This window comes from Clupea harengus, chromosome 4 (assembly GCF_900700415.2).
Source record: "Clupea harengus chromosome 4, Ch_v2.0.2, whole genome shotgun sequence".
Classification (NCBI taxonomy): domain Eukaryota; kingdom Metazoa; phylum Chordata; class Actinopteri; order Clupeiformes; family Clupeidae; genus Clupea; species Clupea harengus.
This window is the reverse complement of record NC_045155.1, coordinates 15,350,838-15,375,269: the sequence shown is the minus strand read 5'-3', so window position 1 is coordinate 15,375,269 and position 24,432 is coordinate 15,350,838. Positions and strand designations below refer to the sequence as shown.

At 42.0% G+C, this 24,432-nt stretch overlaps 1 protein-coding gene across 2 annotated transcripts; it reads right to left on the bottom strand.

Moving 5' to 3' along the window:
• Positions 1 to 8: 8 nt before the first annotated feature.
• On the bottom strand, positions 9 to 21,679 carry si:ch73-181d5.4 (death-inducer obliterator 1). 2 transcript variants are annotated; one of them, XM_031566397.2, is made up of 16 exons: positions 21,509 to 21,679; positions 17,058 to 17,085; positions 16,083 to 16,923; positions 15,076 to 15,388; positions 14,643 to 14,873; positions 14,272 to 14,467; positions 6,795 to 7,230; positions 6,305 to 6,464; positions 5,965 to 6,081; positions 5,737 to 5,883; positions 5,488 to 5,632; positions 4,901 to 5,384; positions 4,577 to 4,730; positions 4,290 to 4,379; positions 4,005 to 4,200; positions 9 to 3,842 (listed from the first exon to the last, which is right to left on the bottom strand). In XM_031566397.2, the coding sequence occupies exons 3-16, from the start codon at positions 16,901 to 16,903 to the stop codon at positions 550 to 552; spliced, it is 6,783 nt and encodes a 2,260-aa protein (XP_031422257.1). In that variant the 5' UTR covers positions 16,904 to 16,923; positions 17,058 to 17,085; positions 21,509 to 21,679; the 3' UTR covers positions 9 to 549. The 2 variants fall into 2 exon arrangements, with proteins under 2 accessions (XP_031422257.1, XP_031422256.1); XM_031566396.2 differs by having other exon boundaries at positions 16,083 to 16,920.
• Between the last annotated feature and the right edge of the window lie 2,753 nt (positions 21,680 to 24,432).

The following is a 24,432-nucleotide window of genomic DNA, read 5'->3' as shown; positions in this document are numbered from 1 at the left end:
TTTGAATGTTTTATTTTTCAGCTACATCAGATCTGATTTATCAGGGGTATCGAGGACACAACTTAAAGCATAATTTGAATTGCTATCAATGCTTTGTCTCCTCACTAAAAAGGTTTTAAACCACCAAATTAAACCAGTATGGTTTATAATGGCTTCTCTTAGAAACTAAAAAAGAAAAAAACATATAACAGTTTTTCTTAGTTTGAAAATTGACAATAAACAGAAAATAACAGAAAAGGTAGTAGTGTAAATAACACAAAAATGTGTATAAATGGTAAATGGATTCTGTATGCAACAGCACAGTTTAATTTTGAATCCTGCATATTATTCAGGGCACAATGGTTCGGTGCTGACAAATCCTTTTCGCAAATGCATTATTACTGAAACTTGTCTGATACAAAACATGCAACTTTACGGAATTGAATATTATGAAATATGTACACAAAACTCAAGAAGTATCAACTGATATGTTAATATGAGAAAAAACACATTGTGCTCTTGTGCTCTAACCTGGCTTCTTCCTTGATCTGTCTTTTTAAATCTTCAGGATCATTCTCTATTTCTTTCTCTGCCTCTGATCCTTTTTCTACCAAAGCCCTTAAATCTCCCATCGTTTTGTTCTCTGCCCCCTGTTATCTCATGAAAACTCTGGTTCCTGTCCTCTTGACCACTGCTGTGAGAATCTCTGTCACGGTCCCTGTTACTTGTTCTTGCTCTCTTGGCATCTCTTTTGTCAAAACCTCGATCTCTTCCACCCCTTGCCCTCCTTGTTTCACCCTCACTCTCTCCTGTGTCTCCTTCTTTATACTGATCACCCCCTCTCCCACTTGAGAGACCTCTTTTCCAGCCTTGCTCCCTAGGCCATGGCCTCCTCTGCCTCTGTCTACTTAAACCACCATCAGACATCCTCCTCTCCTCTGACTGCTCTCTGATGTATTCATGTGAGAGGTAGGTTGAGGGATCTTCACTCTCTCTGTGATTCTGTTGGTAACCTTCCTCAAAGTGGTCTTGACCGATTCCTGCATGATCTGATCCAGAAGCCTCTCTTTCAAAACCAACTCCTCTTCTTCCAGAGGAGTTCTGTGGCGGCCAAGGATTTTCTTGGCTTGGAGGATGGTGCATTGTGGGGTTAAACAGTCCAGTGGGACCCCCTGGAGGAGTTGGCAGCAAAGGGCCTGAGTGCCGTCGAGGCGGTGCATCAAACTGATGATCTGGCTTGTCCAAGCCCAAACTTGATTGGCCTTTACCTTCTATAAACTGTCCTGAAGTGTGAACTATTGGTCTGGAAAATGGGGGGCAGTTTCTTGGGCTTTGGTAATCAAGAGGATAAGGAGGACTTTGTTCTTCAAAAGTGTGTCTGTGCTGAGGTGCTCTTGGATTTGAAGATGTATCTGGGGGATCAGGGAAAGAAGCTCTCCTGTTCTTGACCATTTGTCTGCTTTGGAAATCCTCATTTTGGCCTGATCGGCAAAAATCTGGCCCACTCGTTCCTCCTAGAGTATTATGTTCACTCTGCTCATTAAATCTGTTTGGAGGAGTAAAATGTGTTCTCTGCATGCCCCTTTCTAAATCTTCACCCCGGTGTATTTCAGATTGCTCAGTGGGGGCACCACTGTAAGAAAAGTCTCCTTGATTTTCTCTGAACATGTACGGGGGAACAGGTTCGTCATTTTCATTAAAAGAACGGCCAGTATCAAAGTCACTGTTGTTGTTTGATCTCCAAGGTGCATCAACTTGAGGCATTCTGGGACCGAGGCTGACATCAAACGGCCTGAAGGGTGGCCCTCGTGGTCCAGATCGTGGAGTTCTGGGCCCTCTGTTTTCAAAGGCTCCCCGAGGAGGTTGTCCAAAAGGACCTCTTGGTCCTGGACGATGCGGTGCTGGATGAGGACCATCATACTGGTTTGAGTGAAATGGTCTGTCAAAAGAGTGCTGTGTTTGACTGTCATAGTCACTAAACTGTCCTGAAGGGGGTCCTCGTGGTCTTGTGTTTTGACAGGGACCTCGTTCCTTGAACTGATCCTCTGGGGCAGGCTCTCCCTGTTCGCCATGATGAGAAAAGCTGGCACCTCTTTGTGCCATCTCTGAACCCGTCTCAAATTCTCTTGGGCTTTCCCATCTCTGTTTCCGTCTACTTGTTTGTTTGTTAAATGAACTGTTCTGACCTTTGTGTTCAAACGGTTCTCTGTGATGATGCTTGTCATTGTCCGTTTGTTTGACATTGACTGATGAAAGCTGAGAGGGCCTCACTCCATGACTATCACCTGTACGTTGTCTTTTCCTTAATGACAAATCTTGAGAATCTCCTCGGGATCTTCGGTGTAGTTCACGGTGAGACCTATGATGACGTGAATGACGAGGAGCCTCATCGGATTTCTCTGGTGTCTCTGTTTTGAGACTTTTTGCTTTAGTATGTGTCTCTGTTTTTGACACTTTGACACAACTTTTATCATCACTCAGTATTTTAGCTACTTTCTCAGGTGGTGGCGTTTTTGGGTTAGTTTTCTCTGTGTTTATTTTCCTGTTCTCGGTAGATACTGGAGACCCTTGTTTAGATGTCTGTTTGTCAGTAATTAGTGAGGACTTCTCTGGTAGTATGGATTCTGACTTTGATGATTCTAAGAGTGTACTTTTGTTTCCTTGCTCAGTGTCCAACTGCAGGTTATTCTCTACACACCTAGCTTCTCTTTTCTGCCTTGGGTCCCTCCTCTTATTAATAATTGGCAGATCAACAGTATTTGTGCTCTGCTTTTCTGCAAGTTGTAACAAATCACACTGGGACAGATAGGAAGTTCTAGGAGGAGAAAGTAAAGCATCGGAGACAGAAAAGTGAGCCATTGACATCCCTGCTGCTGCTCTTTGCCAAGACAATGCCTCTTCTTGTTTTTCCAGCTGACGTTTCTGCTCCTCAATCTGCTGGTTCAACTCCAGCAGCATTCTCTGTTGTTCAGATAATACTACAGTGCCACTGGATCCACCTGAAATGCCAACAATGTCAGCTTGCATTTCCTCGAAGAAAGTGCTGTCCTCTGGGTCATAGGCGACATCATCCTCGATTGTGGGCTGCTGTACTACAGTTTTATCTTCAGATGTTTTGACTGGGCTCATGGGATTATCTGTACCATAACCCATTGCTGGATCATACTCCTCTGGGTCATAAGGTCTATCATCCTCATTATCTACTTCCTCCTTCATCACTGGGATCGTGCTGGTCTTATTTAACATCCCATACTCAACTTCTGGATCATACTCCTCTTCTGGATCATATGGTCTATCATCATCTTTACTTATCTCACTTTTCTCTATTGGAACATCTTTGGAAATATGTCCATACTTTTGAACAATCAGATCAACATTTGCAGTAGTTGGGGCTGAGGGCTTTATGTCTACTGAGGCGCTTTGTTCAGGAGAATCCATTGTATTGCCAGATGGTTCCCCCTTCTTCCCAAACAAGGTTTTAAGAATGGTTTGCAGAGGATTGTTATTAGTTGAGGGAGCTGAGTCACTGATTGGGTTGGAGCCAACAGCAGCAGGTGCTTTAATGATGGACAGAACAGTATTAGCTAAATCAGATGGAGATGACACCGAGCCTGAGGAAGAGGACTCAGGAGATCCAGGTGGGGTTGTACTGATCGGGATCTCTGGATCATAGGGTTGCCAGTCATTTGGTTTCACACTTGTGGAGGCTGTTTTTGCAGTGGGAAAACCACCATTAGATGATTCTGAAGCAATCTTAGTTTTGGATCTCTTCTCATTAGCCTCTTCCGCCAAAGCTTCAGGAGTCTTTGGTTTCTGACATATGGCCAGGCCAAGGAGCAGATTCGGCCTATTCTTTTCAAACCCTGTAAAAGACAGAATGAAACAGCAAAACAACTGTCTATTACTGAATACAACTTCTGTCAATTACAGTGAGAATAAAAACACAAAGTTAAAAGTTTAAATTTGAAAATGATACTGTTCATTTTGTATAATACCACCCCCTATCTCATTCCATGTACAAATACCTGGTCCTTGAAGTGGCAGCAGTAGTGAGGGGACAGACTCATGGGCTCCAAGAGGAATGAGGTAGAAGTCCTTGATGTAAACGCAGTGGTTGGAAACCACACCAAAGCGCCTGCGACTGTTGAAATATGAAAAAAGGGACACATACGCCACTTCTTCCTCATCCGTAGCCGGTTGGAAACGGATCAAACACAAATCCTGAAAATAAGGGAAGACAGAAGAGAATGTGTTATAACTATATTTAGAAAGTGTAAAAAACTACACAAAGCAAAGCTAGGAGGACTTACTTTAGAGAGAGATGTCTTTATTCTCTCCACATACTCCCACACTGTTTGGGGCAATATTCGACCTCCAATGTGAATAGTGTCTGGTATGTCCTAATCAAGACAAAATTAGGTCAATAACATAAACTTTCTACAGAGAAACATATGGTGAACTGCCAATAGGAAATGTAACAACTATGTTGTATAGTTTCATTAATCAATTTAGTTTGTTTTCTATAATGATCTACGTGAGACAAGAGAAACCTTCAAATGAATGAAGTCAACAAATCAGTACTGAATTGTGGCCTAACCTCATTCAGGTGTTTGGAAGATCCTGAGACCAGATAACCCTTTGTGACAAATTTAGCAACTGATTGCATGTTCAGAAATCCTTTCCATATAGTCTCCTGTCTTTGTAGAAATTGGCGTGTGTCTTTGTCCGGAGGAGGTTGAGAGGACGCCACGCTGGTTAAAAAGAGGATAAAAGGAAGGTCCCAAACATTGTTTAGAAGTATGTGAAAAGTTGAAGGGAACACACACTCAGTAATTTATCAATAAAAACATTTTTAAATATTTTTGTGTTTTTCATAGATTTAAAGGGAGATTAGTCAAAGAGGCCAAGTGAGAGCAAACACCTAGTGGGTGTACGCGAGGTGGAGTACAATCTGACAGACGATCCAGAGGGTTTTGTCAGGATGGATTTCGGGACAGTAGGTGGAGGAGGTGGATAGGGTGGTTGGACTTGTTTGGGCTCATTGATTATGGGTGTTGGAGATGGGGATGGAGTGACAGCTTGGCGTGCGCTGGGTTTGGCAGCAGGACGGAAGCCAGCAGTGCGGGGGTCCTGTCTTGTGATGGACACAATGGACACCTCTGGTATCACAATGGGGGTAAAGTCTGAGGACTCCTCCCGAGCATTCTGAGTGTCCTCAGGTACAGGGGAGGCAGGGGATTCCATGACTGGCAATTCGACACGTGGCGCGGTGGGTGCTGTCCTTCTCTCTGCAACACGGCTCGTCTTTGGTGGCCTCCCCTTGTGAGATGTCTCCCGTTTATCATCTGGCTCAGATTTCTTCAGCCTCTTAGATCCAGGCTCATCCTCATCAGCTAAAATCTGACCTATAAAAACGTAAATTAAATGCATGAAAGGGGAGTATTGTTTGTGACTCAGATACATTTATCTCATTTATCATCTAGCTTGTTTTTTGGCTTGTTTTCTTACCTGTGCAGATCCTGCACTTCAGATCAAAAAGATGCGTCTTGTGCTCTGAGGTTGTATCCTTCAGCATGCTGTTGAATATGTCTGGAACCGACTGCATTTTGGTTGATTGATTTTGCTTGATCCCAGATTTTGCTTGATCATCTTGCTGTGAAAAACAAGCAAAAAAACTAAAACACAATGTTTACAATGATGTGAGACTGAAGTGAAAGAATGGGAATGACAGAGAGAAAGAGACAAATAAATGCTTACAGAGGGTACAGAGAGCAATGGTGTGCCTTCTGACTTGCATACTGCTACACCAGACAACTGTGTGGTCTTATTGGGTGCCACACTAGGGGACGACTCCTCTTTTAAGTCTCGTTTCACGGGCCCCGTCTCAGGAATGCTCTGGTGAGCCTAACGGGGGAAAAAAGGAGTAATCAAAGGCAAGGCCATCACTAGCCAAATGTACTTTTTCTTCTAAGGATAGCAATTTACCTCAGTAAATTGACTGATATTTGGTGATGATGGTTCCCTGGCCAGTAATTCATCCTGACTTAGGCTAGTTAGCTTTGATGGAGAGATCTCTCCTTTTATCACCTGATGGAACAGCACCTGAAAATGAAAATAAATATCTTAGCAGTGGTAGTGACACTTTGTCTAGACCTAAACATACAGTTGTATTTTGCTGTATAACAAGCCATTTCATTTTGAGATATTTTAGATAACCATGTTAGACCACCACTTCCTCCATGTTATGTTCCAGCTATAAAGGGCTGTGTAACACCGATCATCATTTTGTGTGCCTCGTAATAGGCAAAAGTGGTACTAAACTCACCTTGTTTTTAGGGTCTTTCAGGTTAAACATGATCGACCTGTACTTATTCTTGTATTTGCTGTCAGTTGCAAGGAACATGTTGTATAATGCCTTCTCAATGTTCACAGCCAGATTTCCAACTTCACTTTCCGGCAATGTTAAATCATCACTGTCATTTACCCTGATGAAAGTAATATGGATAAAGTGAAATGTAAGAAGATTCTAATGATTTGATTAAAAAACCCCATCATGGAATCAAATGCATGCCCTAAAACAAGTCCATTCCCACCTTTATATGAACTGAGAGGGAGATTATTCATCTATGCATTTGCACCTCATGTATGAATGCTTTGACAACATTCCAATTCTAATCCTTTTATTCCTGATTTCCATGTTAACAAGGTATAGTGAGAATGAAAGATGAAACTGATGTTGAGCTAGATAAGGAATAGGACAATAGGATCTTAAAATCTTAAGACTTTCAAAATATATGTTTACAGACTTCTCTTACCTTTTCCAGAGAATATCTGTCAGGGAGCGGCGGATATTTAGCCTGATCTGGTTGTTAGGCTTAGGCTTTTGCTCTGAGGGCATTTGAGGAGCTGGAGGTTCCTGCTGAGGCCTGGAGGCTATGACTGAGGCAGATGTAGGGGAAGAGGGAGATGTGGAGGGAGGTGACTGTTCGTGTGATTTTTTGGGAAGTAGAGACAAAGCCTTGACGACTTGGTGTCCACCTGCGGGTTGCTGTCTGGATGCAGTTGAGTCCGAGACTGATGCCAACTGAGGTGTTGGCTTGGACTTCAGAGGCAGCAAATTGAAATCTGCCAGTGTAGTTGTGTTTGCAGGTGGAGTGTGTCCCCGTTTGGCCATCACCTCCGAGAGTGATTTGGATCTCCCAAGGCCATCTGTTTCTGTGTTATTGTCTGTGTTCTGAGCTGCTTTTTTATCTGTTAGAAAATAAAGCAAAAGGAAACCTCATGGCACCACAGAATACTACATACAACATGTGTTCATTCAGGGATATGTCACTTCCAAAAATCAGTGTAATTTAACATGTGTGTTGCTTTAGTATACAGCAAACTAATAATCATTCATAGTTCCTGATTTTATGGGGGAGATTTAGTACTAATACAGATTTGCTCCAGGCCAAAAAGACTAAACTGATTAAATAGTTGAGATTTTGTGCTATGAAGACATTTTGAATCACCAAATCCTGTGATTTCATGAGAGACTCCTAGAATTGACGATACATTTTTAACTCTGTTAAAACATCTGAATTGTGTAGTAGAGTAAGCACACATCTATTAGGTGTGCCATTAGGGCCATGCCACTAATCCATCTTTTAAATAAGTCTGCACACATCAGCAGGAGAGAGATGTGCAGAAACTCTTCCCATTTTATGTCTCTCACAGATCCAGACCTGGCGCCAGACACAAATTCAAGAACGGGCATTACATTTTTTCTGGGGAGCACATACTATGAGATCAACCTAATTGCAGAAGTTGTGTGTGTGTGTGAGAGGGTCTGATTTGAAAACAGTTCAGGGGTTCAGAAAAAAAGAGACTGTCACAGCATTTAAAAAAAGGACCACAGAAATGCACGGGTTTAACCTACTGATTCACCTCACTGAGTCATTTTGAATCCATCTTTCTTGCATAACCAAGAAGCTACCCTATCTTTACTCAAGTAACAGCCTACACCTAAACCGGATTTTTTTTAGCCAAGATAACAAGAAACACTATTGATCCTGTATTGATCAACATCAGCAAACCATTAGCCTGTTTAGGGTTGTAGGTACTTGCTGTCTCGTTATATCATACAAACCCAGAGAAGGCTTTAACTGCTGATTTCTGATTAAAGATTATATTTTGATAGGCTGGTCACCATGGTGTGTCTGTAAATCAAAATAGGATTTTCAGTCTGAGCTCAGACTGAAGTTTACAACCGATACAACCACAGACATAAGAAGACCTGCCACAGCTCAGTACAGCCGTTTACATAATTAGCTAGCCTACAGTAAGACTTGGCCAGGCCAGGTATTCAGCCTCTATATGGAATAATTTCTACCAGGCGAACCACTATGGAGAGAGGCCCATAAGCAGTAGCAAACTCTTGTCAGCAGATTCTCCAATCACTTACTGTGATTCAAGAGACTGTGTTAATAAATGAATTCAAGTGTGAGAAGATATATTGCAGATATACATTTGCAATGTTATGGAAGCACTGAAGTATACGATTTGCAGAAAGCTCCGACTGGCAATCGGGCAAATGACAGGTGGGCTGCAAGGTCACCAGCAATGTGGGAAAAAAAACTGCCAGTTGGAGCCTACATGATGTTGGAACAGCCCATCTGACTGGATGTTCCACGGTGCCAAATAGGCTACCTACTGTAAGGCAGGTGCAGGAAGTGCTACCACCTCCCCCCACCCCTTCAAGTGGATCCATCCATCCATGTACTGTCAGAGGTCAGGTGGGATATAATCAAATCAAGACAGAAAGAAGCTATAATGAGGATGGCAATCAAAAATAGAAATGGATAAAAGGTGGGCACGGTGGCGCAAGCCGATAAGCCCCCCCACTTACGGGCTTCATTGCAGGCCTGATGTAATTTCCTAATCCTCTCCCCACTTCACTGTCCTGTCCAAATAAAGGCATAAAAAGCCAAAAAATAAAATCTAAAAAAATTAATAAAAAAATGGATAAAGGTCCCAAAAAGAGTAGAAAAAATCTGAGAAAAATCAATCAATTTAAAAAAAAATAAAGGTTGAGGTTGCTGACGCAAGTCAACAAATGTATTCAAAAATAACGTTGCCAATGCCAGTCAAAATAAAGCACACTGGTGCCAAATGGAGGTGGAAAGAGTGTGGATGCAGACCGATTCCAGTGAAGAGCAGAGCCAAGAGGAGGCTGCTACTGAGGATGAGCGACATGAAAACCTTGCAGGTGATACTGCATGTAGTGACAAGTGTTAAGAGGTAGGAGAGTTAGCGGAGCCAGGCCAGAGAGGATTCATCATACAAAGCCTGTCATCAAGTATTTTTCAGTCAAAACCAAATGAGTTTGATTCCTTCTTTAAATACCATCCAAACCAGAACACAAAAAATACACTCGGAAAAAAAACATTACAATGAAAGAATGGTCGTGAAACAACAGCGGCGCAGCCAACCTTTTACTTAGCCGATATGTTATAAATAGCCTGATAACGCTGTGCCTATGATGGGGAAAATGGATGAAAATGGCCAGGGCCGAATTTTGCTCCCAGCCCAGCCCTGATTTGCAGTGTCACCATGTGCTATGCTAAAGTCACACAGGGGGACTTTATTGAATATGTCATTGTACTTTGTGCTTAGTTATGGGTATGTGGTGACATTGTGTTGTTCTACCGCCTGTTATCTGACTCTACAAACAGGGAGCATTGCTATTCAAATTCCACAGATATTCTGACACGTCACAGTATTTAAAGAGGTGCCCTGTCCTGGACTCAATGGTTACACTTATCTGCCTTTCCTTTACTCACCTTTGGCCTTGAACTAGTTACACATCACTTCAAGTAATTTCAAAATAAATAAATAAATAAGGAATACATTCAGAAAATGAAGTGAAACAGGTCACTGGAGTGTTCGGGCTATATGACAACTATATGCTTGGATTATGCATTTTAGCTTGTTCATAGGGCTTGTGTAAAATCATGCAAACTTGAGTAAAAAAATTGAAAAATGTGATATAATGCCGACAATCCTCAATACTGACAAACTAACTACATGATTCGACTGTGTACATTTGTGTGTGAGGACCATAGCTGTATGAGCTGACAAATATTTCCCAGACCTACAATTTTACATGCAGCGAATATAGGTCTGATTTTTGGTCTCAAGCCCATTCACCATCTCTCACACACTAATTTCCTGTCCGGGCTTCACTGTCCTGTCAAATGAATGAATCCCAAAAACAACAAACAAATAATAGTAATTCAGCTAAAAAAAAGGTCATCTAAAAACGACCTGTTTGCTTTATGTGTATCAAAGACTACGCAAACAAGTATGTGTGTCAGGTTGGAAAAGGTCACGAATTTCCACAATCCCAAAAGAGGTTGTTCCGGCATTGACCACTAGATGGCATTGATGAATACAAAATTGAGTGAAATTCTGTGTGGTCCTTGTCAGGTATTTGTAGGGTTGTTAAAGCACAGTAGTTGAGCAGTATTCCAAATAATTCTGTGTAAGGTCAGCGTTGATGCAAGTTGGTTTAGCGGTCATAACAAAGTTCCTCAAAGTGAGTGTGTGTATGCATGCATAGATGTTGGAAAAGAAAATCAAAATAAACCATGCATCCTTGTGTGTCCAAATGCATGTATAGAAAAGCACTCTCTTCTGGCATGAAGTTTGGAAGAAATCACTCTCAAAGGTGTCATCATGACACACTGGCATTTGATGACATTCCACAAGTGCAAGGCAGACTCCAACGTCCACTGGCAGTGTGTGTATTCAAGTGGAATTCAGCAGTGTGTTGCCTCCCACTTATTTCATTCTGTGGGACTTTGTGGGCAACTTCACCCAAATCACAAGGAAATTCCCACTTGATAGACTCTTCTCAATCTTAGACTCCTACACCTAGAACAACTAAACCTAATGCCCTTTTAATCCATTTCGCTTCTCCATTTCCCGTATAGCATATTTTACTCTTCATAGTATTTCTTCGCATTTCGTGAGTCCCTAAAGGGTCTAACAGGTCAGTTGCTCTGTATTTGGCAATGCTCCAGGTTTCAGCTTGGTTTCCCAACGAGACGATCAAGCAGCTGTGGTCGATCAGACTCGAGCATCAGTGCTACAATTCAGTGACTTGTTTTTAAGGTGGTATTGACAATATCGGTGTTGATTATATGTTTATGTCATGTCTGACCCAGGTACGGTTTATCTTTTTCTGCTTTTCTGTTCATCCATCCAAAAACTGACTGAACCCCAAAAAGAAAGTTTTCTTTGTCATTCCAGTCCATCTCTGTTGTAAAAATGTGTGTGATCATCAGGACTGCCGTCAGGGGAGGGGGTGGGGGGTGAAAGGGTACAGATGACCATGGGCCAAAGGCCAGGGGGGCCCATGCAAAGGTCTATGATAGTGTGCTGGACAGGACAGCTGGTTTGCTGTGCGGAAATTGAACATGCATTGTGTGTGCATTCCCGTGCACACATGGCCAGTCAGCAATCTGTGCACGGGGGCGCTTTGTCCCATCATAAGGTGTCATATTCCATCCATGGGTGGGCCATGGAGATTATCTTGTCCCCAGGCCTGAGCAAGACACACAGCAGGTCTGGTGACACCAGTTAACTGCCTACATTTGACAACTTTTTGCAGTGATTTTCCCAAAGCACACAGCATTATATATAAACACTGTCAAATGATAGGGATAGGTTTGTTTTGTGTGAATCTGCAATGCGACTGGGGGATAAAAATCAACAACGAGGCCCAGTAGTCTGCAATGTGGGCGGACTGCAATTTCAGTGCAAAACGTAGATACAAAAAAAACTTGAAAGGTTATAGCTTGAAGTGGGGACCAATCCTGAGAGTTTGAACAGAGAACTTTAGCGGAAAGGCACGCAGATGAGTGTGTGTTATTGAATGACACACAATTTCCTACTGGACAGCAAGACAAAAAGATCGTGTGAAAGAGAAAGTAGGACAAAAAATACGACTTGTAAGACCTTTTTTTACTTGCATCAGACTTGATGCTAGTTACCTTAAGAACACATTTACTCAGAGGCCTAGTGTTTAAGATCTTTTGGGTACCAGACAATTCAGTTGTAGAAATGAAACGGTCAGCAAAAACATGAAGTCACGTTTTGTAATCGCCACCATTCTGTTTGTGATGATTTGTATGTCGATGTATTGAATGTGCTCAGTACTGAGTATCAGGGCATTGAGTTCTACATGGTCCAAAATGCCAAAACATGCCAGTTAAGTCCCAAAGTTTCAACAACACATTTTCTTTAAGGGACATCTGGAACCTTTTTTAGATTAACAACTTCATAAATTAGCTACTTTATGGCATCTTAAGTTAGCCAGTGGTATGTCACTTTTTGCATACAGCCGACGTACTAACTACTAGACATATAGTAGTGTGTATCCGTATAGTGGAAATTTCTCATTTCAGAAGTATTAAACCCTTTTGAAATTATTCTACCACAGACCTTACGTATAGGTAGACCTTAGGAATGTCAGCATTTAAAAAATATTCAGAATTCTGACATTCCCCTCACTTCTTTCTGAACAGTATTGCCAGTTTAAGAAACACACATCATTCAAGGGCTGCTGCACGAGAAGGTGTTCCTACGTGCCAAAATAAAAGACGAGGTGACGGTGAAGAACTTGATCACACAAGGCACCACAATTTCAGCTTCCATCTGAGGGTATAGCCCAATCTACACCATTGTTTTCTATAGACCACTTTTTTTAATGAAACTTACCACTTCTCCTTTTCCATGTTATTTAGCAAGACTTTGTGGTTTAGTTCGTGTTGGTAACATTGTCGTGTTCTTTTGGACTAAGAATTTGCACCCTAATTTTGACTATTCTAATCTTAAATGATCACCCATCTTCATCTAGACATAACATATCACTTCAATATACACTTATGGTAGACCGTCATGAAGACATGACATGGGTTCAGTGTTTGAACAAGCAAGTCAACACACCAAGAACATAATGTTGATGACTTTTCTTATTGAAAATTGCCAGTTTTCAGGAATTCGGTAACATTTTGTTGAAGATATTGAAGTCTGAATTTGTCAAATTAGGATATCAACCCATTAATGTGCAACACACAAACTGAATAACTGGCAGGTGGAGATGTCTGTCACTTAGGAAGTGACTGTGTCAAAAAATTATCCGGGAGTTGATGCAATTCTCTCAAAGGATGTATTTTAGTGGTGACTAGCAAAGTGTGAAGACAGGTAGCTTAAAGATAGCCTATGTATAACTGATATTGTGGGTTTTTTGCCAGCTTCTATGTTGGCAATTTTTGAACTTGTGACTCGTATTGCTGTGTGCTACAGATAAACTAATTTATCGCCTTTGAAACCATAACAAACAAACAAAACAGTGGAGATTATGCTTTTCCTTAGCATCTTTAGGATGCCTTCTTCAAATTCTCAGGGATCCGTGCATAATGCAAAGTCAGTTTCCCTGTTACCATAAGTCAGATACCATAACTGATCTGATGCTATTTTAAAGTGTAAAAAATGATTGGTTCCAGGCAGCAGCTATTAGTTCAACATATTCAAATAATGTGAGAAGCCTGAAAGCAGCGCTCAAACCTCAGCTCCAGCTACTGACAATATTATTTCACCAGTGTATGATTGTTTATCAAACAAACAGCTGAGAGAAGTTGCTTTTTGTACAAACTTAAGTCTGAATTAAAACAACAGAACAAAAATATATCTGAAGCAATGCATATGTGCTGTTACCAACAGTTAAAGCCATCATAAGATGCTACATTCCATCATGCATTCATATAAGTGGCAATCTACAGAACAGTTATAAAAGATGTCCTCAAAACCACAGGTTGAAAGGGAGGATAGATTACCTTTTTCATATAGAAAATTCAAATACTTTTATTGCCACACAACGAAGGTTGGTGGTTTGTGTATTTGAGTACTTGACAAGACACTCTGTTATGAAGTTTTAATGAATACTTACCTGCGGAGTTAAAAATGTAATATAGACAGCCTGCCAGAGGTGTACTTACCCGTTTTTGTCTGCACTACTGCAGTATTTTGTTTTGTTTATATGTAAATATGACTTATACATGACCTTACTTGTGTGAGATGTAAAGGATGTTTACCTTTGTTCTAACCTTTAAGTGTTGTGTGTCTACATTATGAATTTGTTATATGAAGTTAAACCAATTTTGTTAAAGTTGTTAAATAAAATGTAAGTGATTTCGATGGAAAGCATTTGAAAGTGTGTGGCTTGGGGACCATTTTGGGGATACGTACTGGACTTGTAAAAAACTGATGCGTCTATGGCAGAACTCTGCTGTGCCCTCGCTGCCTCAGTTTGGGTGCTGGGCAGCACAGCAGTCTCTTTCTCCTTATCTGCACCATCGCGGGCCGCACTATGATCTTCCCCCTCAACCTGCTGTCCTGATGACCTCTTCCGGGCCACCCTCCCGAGAAGAGGCTTCATCTGGGCCTGGAAGCATGCATAGAGAGTCATAAACATAACAGCCATGTGTGTGTGGTCCATTTCAAGTCATCACTGAATGGGCTGTTAGCTCTGAAAAGCAACTACCTCCAAGCTATTCACAAAAAAAATAAAAAAAGAGGATGTACCCAAAGTCACTCGAAATGACAGGACCATAGATTACCTTTAGGGCTGAGAGAATGGTTGGTCTACTGAGTGGTTTTGGTGTTGGGTTAGCCTCTGGTTGAGGCTCTGGCCTGGGGGGTTTTTGCACCGAGAGAGACTTCATGGCTACCGCAGCGTGCCGGAGGATGCATTCATGGCCACAATACACAGAGTCTGGTAAAGCACTCTTAGTGCAGCCAGCCCCAATGCATTTTGGGAGAGTCTCCTCCACAACGGCCCTCATCACACCCTGTTCGGAAACTCATACAGTTATGATGTAGCCCAAACAGATTATAATGTAATTACACATTAGGAAAAAAAATCTGTTTTGAAGAAACAATGATATTGAGAAAAAGGACACATGATTTCATTTCTTTCACTAACCATTGTGAATAACCTCTAGCAGGTGACATTATTAAAAGGAAACACCAAGAGAATATTAACAGTTTTACCGGCTGGAATATTTTAAATTTCTTCTTAGCTCCTTCGCTGCTAGCTTTTCTAATCTTCCCCTTGATGCCTTCATCTTCGCTGGGTCTATCTTCACAAGGAGACGGCGACATGAGACTCTCAGATGAAGAGCACATCCCAGCAGTGGGGAGGGTAGTCTGCACAATCTGGAAGGGTACAGGACTGGCGCAGGGGCTACAGTTTGGACAGATGTAATCCTCCCCATTGTTCTCCATGAGACGACCACGCTTTTCTGAGATACCCACACAGTCCCCATGAAACCACTCTTGACAGCGATCACAGCAGATCATGAACCTGTAGGCACACCATGAGTTACTTAAAAAAGGCAACAGGATCACAGTGAACACGAAAACTGAACACTTTAAGAGGACACTGTACCTCTGCTATTTGTGATCAAATTCTTTCACTCAAAGCAAATTACAATGCAGTTAAGGTTACTGTTATGCTGCATCCACACTAATACGTTTTAAAATAACTTTTGCTACATTTACGCCTGGCGTCCATGTTAGGCCAGAGTTTTGAAGCCCCTAACACTGAGACCTTTGGAAACGCTGCTGGCCCCATTTTAGTTTGAAACACTGCATGATTGCGTTTTGGTGTGGACGGGCAGAAACGGAGACTTTTGGAAATGATGACGCAGAAAACCACATTCGCTATCTGACTGGGTCTTATCAGTCAGGACGAATCCTTCCCTGATTCATCATGATCCCTTTTCCAGAAGGGTTTTTCCGTTTTCAGGCGTGTTGTTATGGACAGATTATTTCTGACATGAAGCTAAAATTCTGTTTCTGTAAAACGCTGTTTTAAAATGAAAACGTATTGGTGTGGACATAGCCTTAGTACCTAGCTGTACCAGTTGAGCTACAGCCACAGCCCATGATTGTAATGACAAGCAGTCAATTTTATTGAAAGAGACATCCTTGATTCCACAGACTGTCCAAAGTACATGTACAACAGCGTAGACCATTAGTTTAAAAGCTACACATACCTTTTGTTATGTTTCTGTCGACAAAGGCAATACACGGCATCTGGGTCTGTATCCTCACTCTCACATCCTTCAGGTGACTCTTCCCCCTCTGCTTCATCCTCCTTACTCTCTCCCTCCTCATCCGCAGTGTCTTGGAACTTGGAAGCAGTTTTCTGCAGGCTTCTGGCCATTTCCTGGCTTCTTTTGGCCAGCATGCTATCTTTGCTGTTAATATGGATAGGGTGTGACGATCCGCCACTGACCAGAGACTTTTCGACTAAAGGCTTACCTGTTTGTCTAAGAGGTACTTCCTCATCCTCTGTTGATGTGTCATTCTCTTTAACCTGGCTTTTCACTTCATTTGCTCTGGATGTTGTTTCTGGCTCTGCCCTACTAGTGTTATTTTTCTCTTCTAGCTGCTTGCGTCTTTTAAGCCTCTCTGCATACTCTTTCAGAGTGATCTCGTCACTGTCCTCTGTCCCCTCACTCAAAGGGCGGTTCTCAAAAGACACTTTCTTCTCACACCCTTCTAGAGACATTGCTGATGTCTGCAAGCCTGCAGCCTCACTGTTTGTCTCTGTTGTAGTCTCGGTACTGGCGGAAGTGAAGGATGCATCAGGGGAACTCTTCCTGCCCCTCTCACTCGTCGGTGTTGGGGAGGTCTCAGTGACCTGCCTGGTCCGGCCCCTTGGCTGGCGGCCACCACGGCGACTGGGTGCTGGTTTGGAGACTTGCAAAAGGTCTCCAACCTCATCCAGAAACTCCCGACGGGCGATAGTGGTGCGCCGAAAACGCCAGGTCTTAGTGGGTTCTTTACTGGACCCCTCTTGACTCTGCTCCATGTTCAAGTCTGAAACAACTACTGACAAAAAAAAAATTCTGGGCTGCCACATATTTACAGAAAATACCAGTATAACTATTAATAAGGTGAATGTGTGTGTGTGTTTGTGTGAGAGAGAGAGAGAGAGAAGGGATCTTGTACGATCATGTGCATACCTTTCAAACAGCTGTCAGCGAGTTCTGTCTGAGTGCAGAGGAACAAAGAAATAATCAATTAATTAGCCTGTGGTAATGCTAAGCCTAACTGTGCAAATGTTTACATTGACATTTCCTGTTTCTGTTAACTGTCACACAAAGTAAAACATGTTACAACAATGTTACACTTGAAACTATATGACTACGTATAACCTCACAGCTTTTAGTTAATTTTGTGAGTGAAAGTGGATTAGAGTAGCCTGCGAGTTTACTGGACAGGCATAGATTTACGCCTATGTCTACAAAATGTGATTCCCTTCTGTTGTTTTGGGCTAAGTCCAGAACAAAATTGTAAATACATTGCAGCACAGGGCTTTATTTACGTAAATAATGCAGTACTAAAGATAATGCACTTAGAACCTGTATTCTAGTGGTGTGCGAGTTATTTTTGGAGATTTTTTTTATTTTGAATCAAAAGGAGGCTTTGAACGCAACAGCAGAAAAATGCTCTCTTGACTCACAGTCACAGTCTCACACAACTTCTACAACAAGGCACACATATCTCTTTTACAAGTACCTCCAGGAATTTGCGATTGCAATACTTCATGCAAAATGCATGCAAAAACAAAAACAACATGCAATATAAAGGGACCAACACACAATTAAACTGCCTTGAGTCCTTTCACTGGATATAAGTTTCCCAATCCTTGTCATAAGACTAACACCCCTAAGCTAAAATAAACCCTGAATGCCAGACACGTGTCTGTGTAAGTGTGTTTTCATTTGCACCTAAGTGGAGGAAAATGTTTAATCATTTACAACGTTTGCCAGTTTCAGAGCTAAATAACTCCCGAAATGTAAGTCATTTTGGGCCACAATAATCAGATCAAATCTTTCCTGAGGGACTGATAAAAATATATTTAATCAATCATTAACTTCTCCTTACTGAGCATGAGTAGCATGTTTACAGTATGATCAAAGAGCATGCTTGTAGGATTGTGAAGATGAGTAATAAAAGAATATGTTCAGTAGAACATATCTTACCCTTTCACATGGACCTGATCACTATCAAGTAATCCACTTTTCACTTCCTGTATTCAGGATATTTAAATTATCCTTTGTCTCCACTGCCATAACTAATCCATCTTTACTCCAGAGGAGTTTAGCAATCACCCCAGACCTAGATTATAGCATTTATTCATATTCATTCCCAACCTGATTTCTTCAAGATCACTATGTATACTACCGTTCAAAAGTTTGGGGTCACTTGACAAGTTTCCTTGTTTTTGAAAGAAAATACATTTTTTGGTCCATTATGTGTTTTCATGTAATCAAGCTCAGCATTGTCAACTTGGCTGTAGGTCAACTTTCAATTTGTAATCAGGCTACTGTCAACTAAGAAAAATGTTTGGTGATTAATTATCACAGTGAAACAGCCAGCGGATATTGCCGACTTAGCTGTTTCTGTGAATTACCATAATCGAGGGCAATATGTTATTGTTAATGGTTTCTGTCTCTAAGCAACACATAGATATTCAAATTGTGGTTTAAAGTGGTGTCATTGAGGGCAAACAAATGTCAAAAGTCCCTTTGAGTCTTGCTGCTTACACTGTACTACAGTTCAAAAGTTTAGAATCAGCCCAGAAAATGACACATTTTTTATCATGACAAACTTTTATCCATCAAATAAGGTACAAATGAATCAAAAATATAGTCAAGATATGGTCATAAATCTGATTTCCAGTCCTTGTCCTTGGTAAAAGTTTGGACTCAAATTGATCTAAAAATATGGACCAGAATGAAAAATCCCATTAAGTCTTTTCCTTTTATAGGCCAGTCTAAAATATGTCTTTTTCTTTGAACCTCTGCCTTGAAAGCCAACATTTCAGTGCCTCTTCACTGCTATTAAATGTACTATTTAATAAACCTGCCAGCTGAAGACCTGTGAGGCATCTCGTTCTAGAACTAGATTCTGATGTTCTTATCCACCTGCACAGTCATGCACCGGGGCTTCCAGCTTGTCTTTGTATCCTGGTTAAAGCTGACATGCACTGTTTTGTGAAGGGGCATGGTGCACACCCTTGGATGATATCTTCAGTTTCTTGCTATTTTTTTGCATGGAATAGTTTCAATATCTTAGATCAAAAACAGACTGATGTGTTTCTGAAGAAAGCTTTCTTTTTTTTTTACCATTTTTAGACCATAATCAACTCTGCAAAGACTGATGCTCCAGATACTCAAGTAGCTCAAAGAAGGCCGGTTTCATTTCTTCCTTCAACAGCACAACAGTCTTCAGCCACACAAACCAAAAAGGTTTTCTAATGTTTAATTAACCTTTTAAACGGGATCATGTAAGGTGAATTGGAACACAGTAATGAGGGTGGCAGACGCTGAGTCTTTAATGCCTATATAAACATAGCACAAAAAGTAAGGAAATTTGGTAGATTATTTCTTTGTTTTAACAATGCTTCTTGGCAATAAATCTTATACCGTTGGAAAGCCTGTTTATTTCCCTTTTAAATGGTGCCACATTTGTAAGGAACATGCATTTTGGGGATGAGCAGCAGAGCTGAGTATGTGGGTTGCGCCCATGAAAAATTTGCCAAAATGGCTAAATGCTAATTGCTAAATAGTTTATTCTTATGTTGGTATTCACTCTTGTTTTGAGTTGTTTGATGGATTGGATGATTGAACTCTCGATCAGTAACCAGGAACAAACAAGACATATTGGCAATTTTACACTTTATTCATTTAATACAGCCTCAGGAGCGGGTGGAAGATCCATACGCAGCCACAACAGCCTGGCACCACCTCCTCATGCTGGTCACCAACCTGGTCACACATTGCTGTGGGATGTCATTCCATTCCTCAACCAAGAGTCGTTGCAGATCAGCCATCGTGGTTGTGTGGGTCACTAACACGTACAGCACGCCCAAGCTGATACCAAAAGTGTTCAATTGGGTTGAGGTCTGGACTCATGGCAGGCCATTCCATTCTCTCCCTGATGGTGTATTAAATGAATAAAGTGTAAAATTGCCAATATTTCTTGTTTGTTCCCTGTTACTGATCGAGAGTTCAATCATCCAATCCAACAAACAACTCAAAACATGAGTGAATACCAACAGGAGAATTTTGGCACATTTTTCATGGGCGCAACCCACATACTCAGCTGTGCTGCTCATCCCACAAGTGGATGTCCCTTACAAATGTAGCACCATTTAAAAGGGAAATGAACAGGCTGTCCAACGGTATAAGATTTATTGCCGTGAAGCATTGTTACAACATAATCTACCAAACACAAATTTCCTTACTTTTTGTGCTATGTTTAGATACCCCATTGAGCTGTAATAATAATTTACAACATTAACCACGTCTACACCATATTTCTGATCAATTTCAATCAATTTCATTAGGAAAAAGTGTGGTTTTCCTTCAAAAACAAGGAAATGTCTCAGTGATTCCAAACTTTTGAACGGTAGTGTACTTATCATGGTAAATACATGGTGTCAGTGTTTTGTTTACATCCACAGCAGTTTAACTATTATACTGTTATATAATTTTGCACAACCTGTTCTATATGGCACTTTATCCACAGAACTGTGAACTGTGCCTAGTGTCTTTTTTTAGCAATGTTGTAATGTCTTGCCGCTGTTTGCAGATGTGCACTTTAGAGTAGTGTTAGTTAGTTCTGTATGGTCTTATGTAGCTCTGTGTCGTTCCATGTAGTACCATAGTCTTGGAAATACGTTGTGTCTTCTCACTGTGTTTTGTATCTGTGGTTGAAATGATAATAAAGCCAGTCACACTGATGGCTAACCTGGGTAGATCCGTTTAGAGGCACTTCCACCCTTGCACCGCTCGACTAATCCGTTCACAATGACTGCGTTACTGAGCAGGACATTGTTGGTCATGAATTCGCTTAATTTACAAGGCCCTGCTTTCTGTCTGTTTCTATACTCTGTATTGCGTTGTGGTCTTATCAGACAAGAGCCATTTTTACCAAAAGAGCTTATCGACTAGAGAAAATATTGACCTGCTTTTCCATTCCATACCTGCATGTTCAGAACGGCACTCGAACTTCATTAACGTTATAGCAGACAGCCGTGAGTTGTCTTTGGCTCTGTGAATGCTAGCTACCTTGACCAGCTAAGAACTAATAAAACATTCCGTCCGCGTTGAGGTGGTAAGTTACTCAAAGTGCATAACTGGGGTGTAGGAAGACTTAAGTAACCCAATTCAAGGACAAAGTTGACCAAATGTTTCAGTTTAACAGATAAATAAGGTTTCGGGTATGTTATAACATTAGTTAGCCAGCACAGCTAGCTGGCTAAGAGGAAATGTGGCATTCCACAAAACATTTCAGTCTCAACCCTTTTACGTGGACAAATACAAAGTATTGCCCTCACATGCTCCACATGAAATAATTAGTATGTGATTGCTTGTTTGTTGCTATATATTTGAAGTTTACTTACTTTTATTATTTGTACTCTGCTGCATGCGGCTAGATATGTTACCTATCGGGCTTCCATGTTGTTTGTCCTGTACGTGGGCGTGGTTAAGCTAAAGTGCGCGGGAGCGACGCTGAAGGCGTGGAGGAACCATTAACAAGGCAAGGCAAGGCAAGGCAATTTTATTTATATAGCACAATTCATACACCGTGGTAATTCAATGTGCTTCAATTAACAGTTTGTGGACAGGAAGAGGGCAGGCTCCTGCCCTTGCAAATCATCCCAAATCTTTTGCCAGTGGAGTATAAAATATATTGAATTTTATTGTATTAAAATAGCATAACTGCTCACCAACATGAAAGCTAGTCCACCCACTCCATAATTGTGAAAAATGCTAAAAACTGGGAAAGGGGCTGAGGCTAAAGTCACATGAATAATGAGTTCCCATCAGCAAAGGAAAATGAGACTCAAATCCACAGGCTGGGGGAGGCAGGCCGTCAATTTCATGCTGTAGATGTAGACCAAACTGTCTTAAAGACGTCAGCATCAGCCTTGTAAACAGCTTGGCTCAGGATGATTTTAAACAGTAGATGGCACGTTGATGGGGATGGGAATTTTAATATAACACAGGCATTGATGTGTTTCATCACAGTTCAGTCATATAATTTTAAGGTGCACTTACACTTTAAAGATTTAGCACAGGGGTTCTACAACAAGGGGGGCACAGCGACCTTGCAAGTAGTGTGTGTGTGGTCACAGACCTCTCACAATGGAGGTTTTTTACAGACCTGTGCTGCTGTCCTTCCTGTCCAAGGTGTTAGAGAAGGTAGTTGCTTCTCAACTTCAGGACCACCTCAAACACAACAACTTGTTTGAAAAATGTCAGGATTTCTTTCAGCCCACAGCACTGAAACAGCTTTGCTCAGGGTGACGAATGACCTGCTGATGACAGCTTGATGACAGCCGATGCAGGATCACCCTCACTCCTCATCCTCCTGGACCTGACTGCTGCATTTGACACAGTGGATCACACTATCCTCCTAGAGCGCCTCCACACCACCATTGGACTTTCAGACTCTGCACTCAAGTGCCTTTCTGGCAGAACTGAATATGTTGGTGGCACGGTGGCTCAGTTGCTTGCACTGCCGCCTCACAGCAAGAAGGTCATGGGTTCGATTCCCGCATGGGGCACTGTTGGCTCTGGGGGGCAGGTCCTCCCCAGAGTGCACAGTGGGCTATCTCCTGGGCCTTTCTGTGTGGAGTTTGCATGTTCTCCCCGTGTTCAAAAGTGGTTTCCTCCACTAACGACCCCAACAGAAAAAACATGCAAAATAACACAACATAACTGACCAAAGATGGACAGTTCACTTCACTTGGTCCCCGGGCGCTACAAGCTGCCCACTGCTCCTGGGGGGTCGTTGAGGAAGGACGGTCCAGGATGGGAAAAAAGCAGAAAATAAATTAATCGCGACCACCACTCCTACCTGCGTGCGTGTGTGTGTGTGTGTGTGTCCTGTGTCGCCTCCATATATGCACATGTGTGTTCCAGTGTGTCGTGTGTGCCATTAAAAACCTGACAAAAGTCTTAATTATTATAATTATGTCTCACTGGGAAGATGCAAGTCCAGACTGCTCTCTGTCTCCTGTGGTGTTTCGCAAGGGTCGGTCCTCGGCCCCATCCTCTTCATTAGTTACATGCTCCCTCTCGGTCGTGTCATCAGCAGACATAGGATGTCTTTCCACTGTTATGCTGACAACACACAGCTTTACATCAAAACTGCCCCAAGCCCCACTGCGGCCATGTCATGTCTCACCGCCTGTCTTGGGGAGATAAAGGCATGGATGAGCAACAACTCTCTCCAGCTAAACAGTAGCAAAACCGAAGCCCTTCACAGTCCACAGTCCACAGTCCAGTCCAGTCCAGTCATCCTCCATAACTCATCTCACCTTCGACGGCCAGGTCATACCCCTCTCCTCAACAGTCACTAATCTCGGAGTTAGGTTTGACCCTCACCTGACCTTTAATGACCATATAAAACACCTGTGCAAAACCTCCTTTTATAATCTCAAAAACATCTCCAAACTCCCACTTTAACCCTGTCAAATGCAGAGAAGCTCGTCCACGCCTTTATCTCCTCAAGACTGGACTATTGTAATTCACTTTTCTCTGGGATCACTGGCAAGAACATCCAGAAGCTGCAATACATCCAAAACAGCGCTGTCAGGATCCTGATGAGAGTCCGGAAATATGAGCACATAACACCGATATTACACTCACTACACTGGCTCCCTGTCTCTTTCCGGATTGACTACAAAGTCCTAATACTCACCCATACATGCATAAATGGGCATGCACCTCCCTACCTGCAAGAAATAATTACTCCCCAAACCTCCACCTGCACCCTCAGATCTGCAAACAGCTCGCTCCTCCGGGTCCCCAACACCAAGCTCCACACCATGGGCGACCGGGCCTTTTGCTCGGCAGCGCTACGCTTATGGAACAGCCTCCCTGACCACCTAAGGGCAACGCAGACGCTGGACTCCTTTAAATCTGGCCTAAAAGCATTTTTATTCAGGAAGGCGTTTTTCGGCTTTGACCAGTTACCCACCAGCTAACCCACCAAATCTTGAACCCCTGATTGAAAATGGCTTACACGCCATCTACTGTCACCCAAGGCCATTGTTGATGTACATTCGACCGGTTGGTAGACCTATATCTACGTCATGAAATACTCAGGCTGGAGTCAAATAATCTTTTTTGCTTAGAAAGGTTCCTAACTGAGCGAAATGACCCAGAAGTGGCAGGAATGATAAGAGCTTGTATAATTCTCTGAATGCTTAGGAAACGTGCTTTATTGCCAACTGGGCGCTTTTGTGCTGCACTGTGCCAAAGTGCTGCACGGATTATTGTATTCGATTGGGGCCTGCACCACTTACCCATATTATGG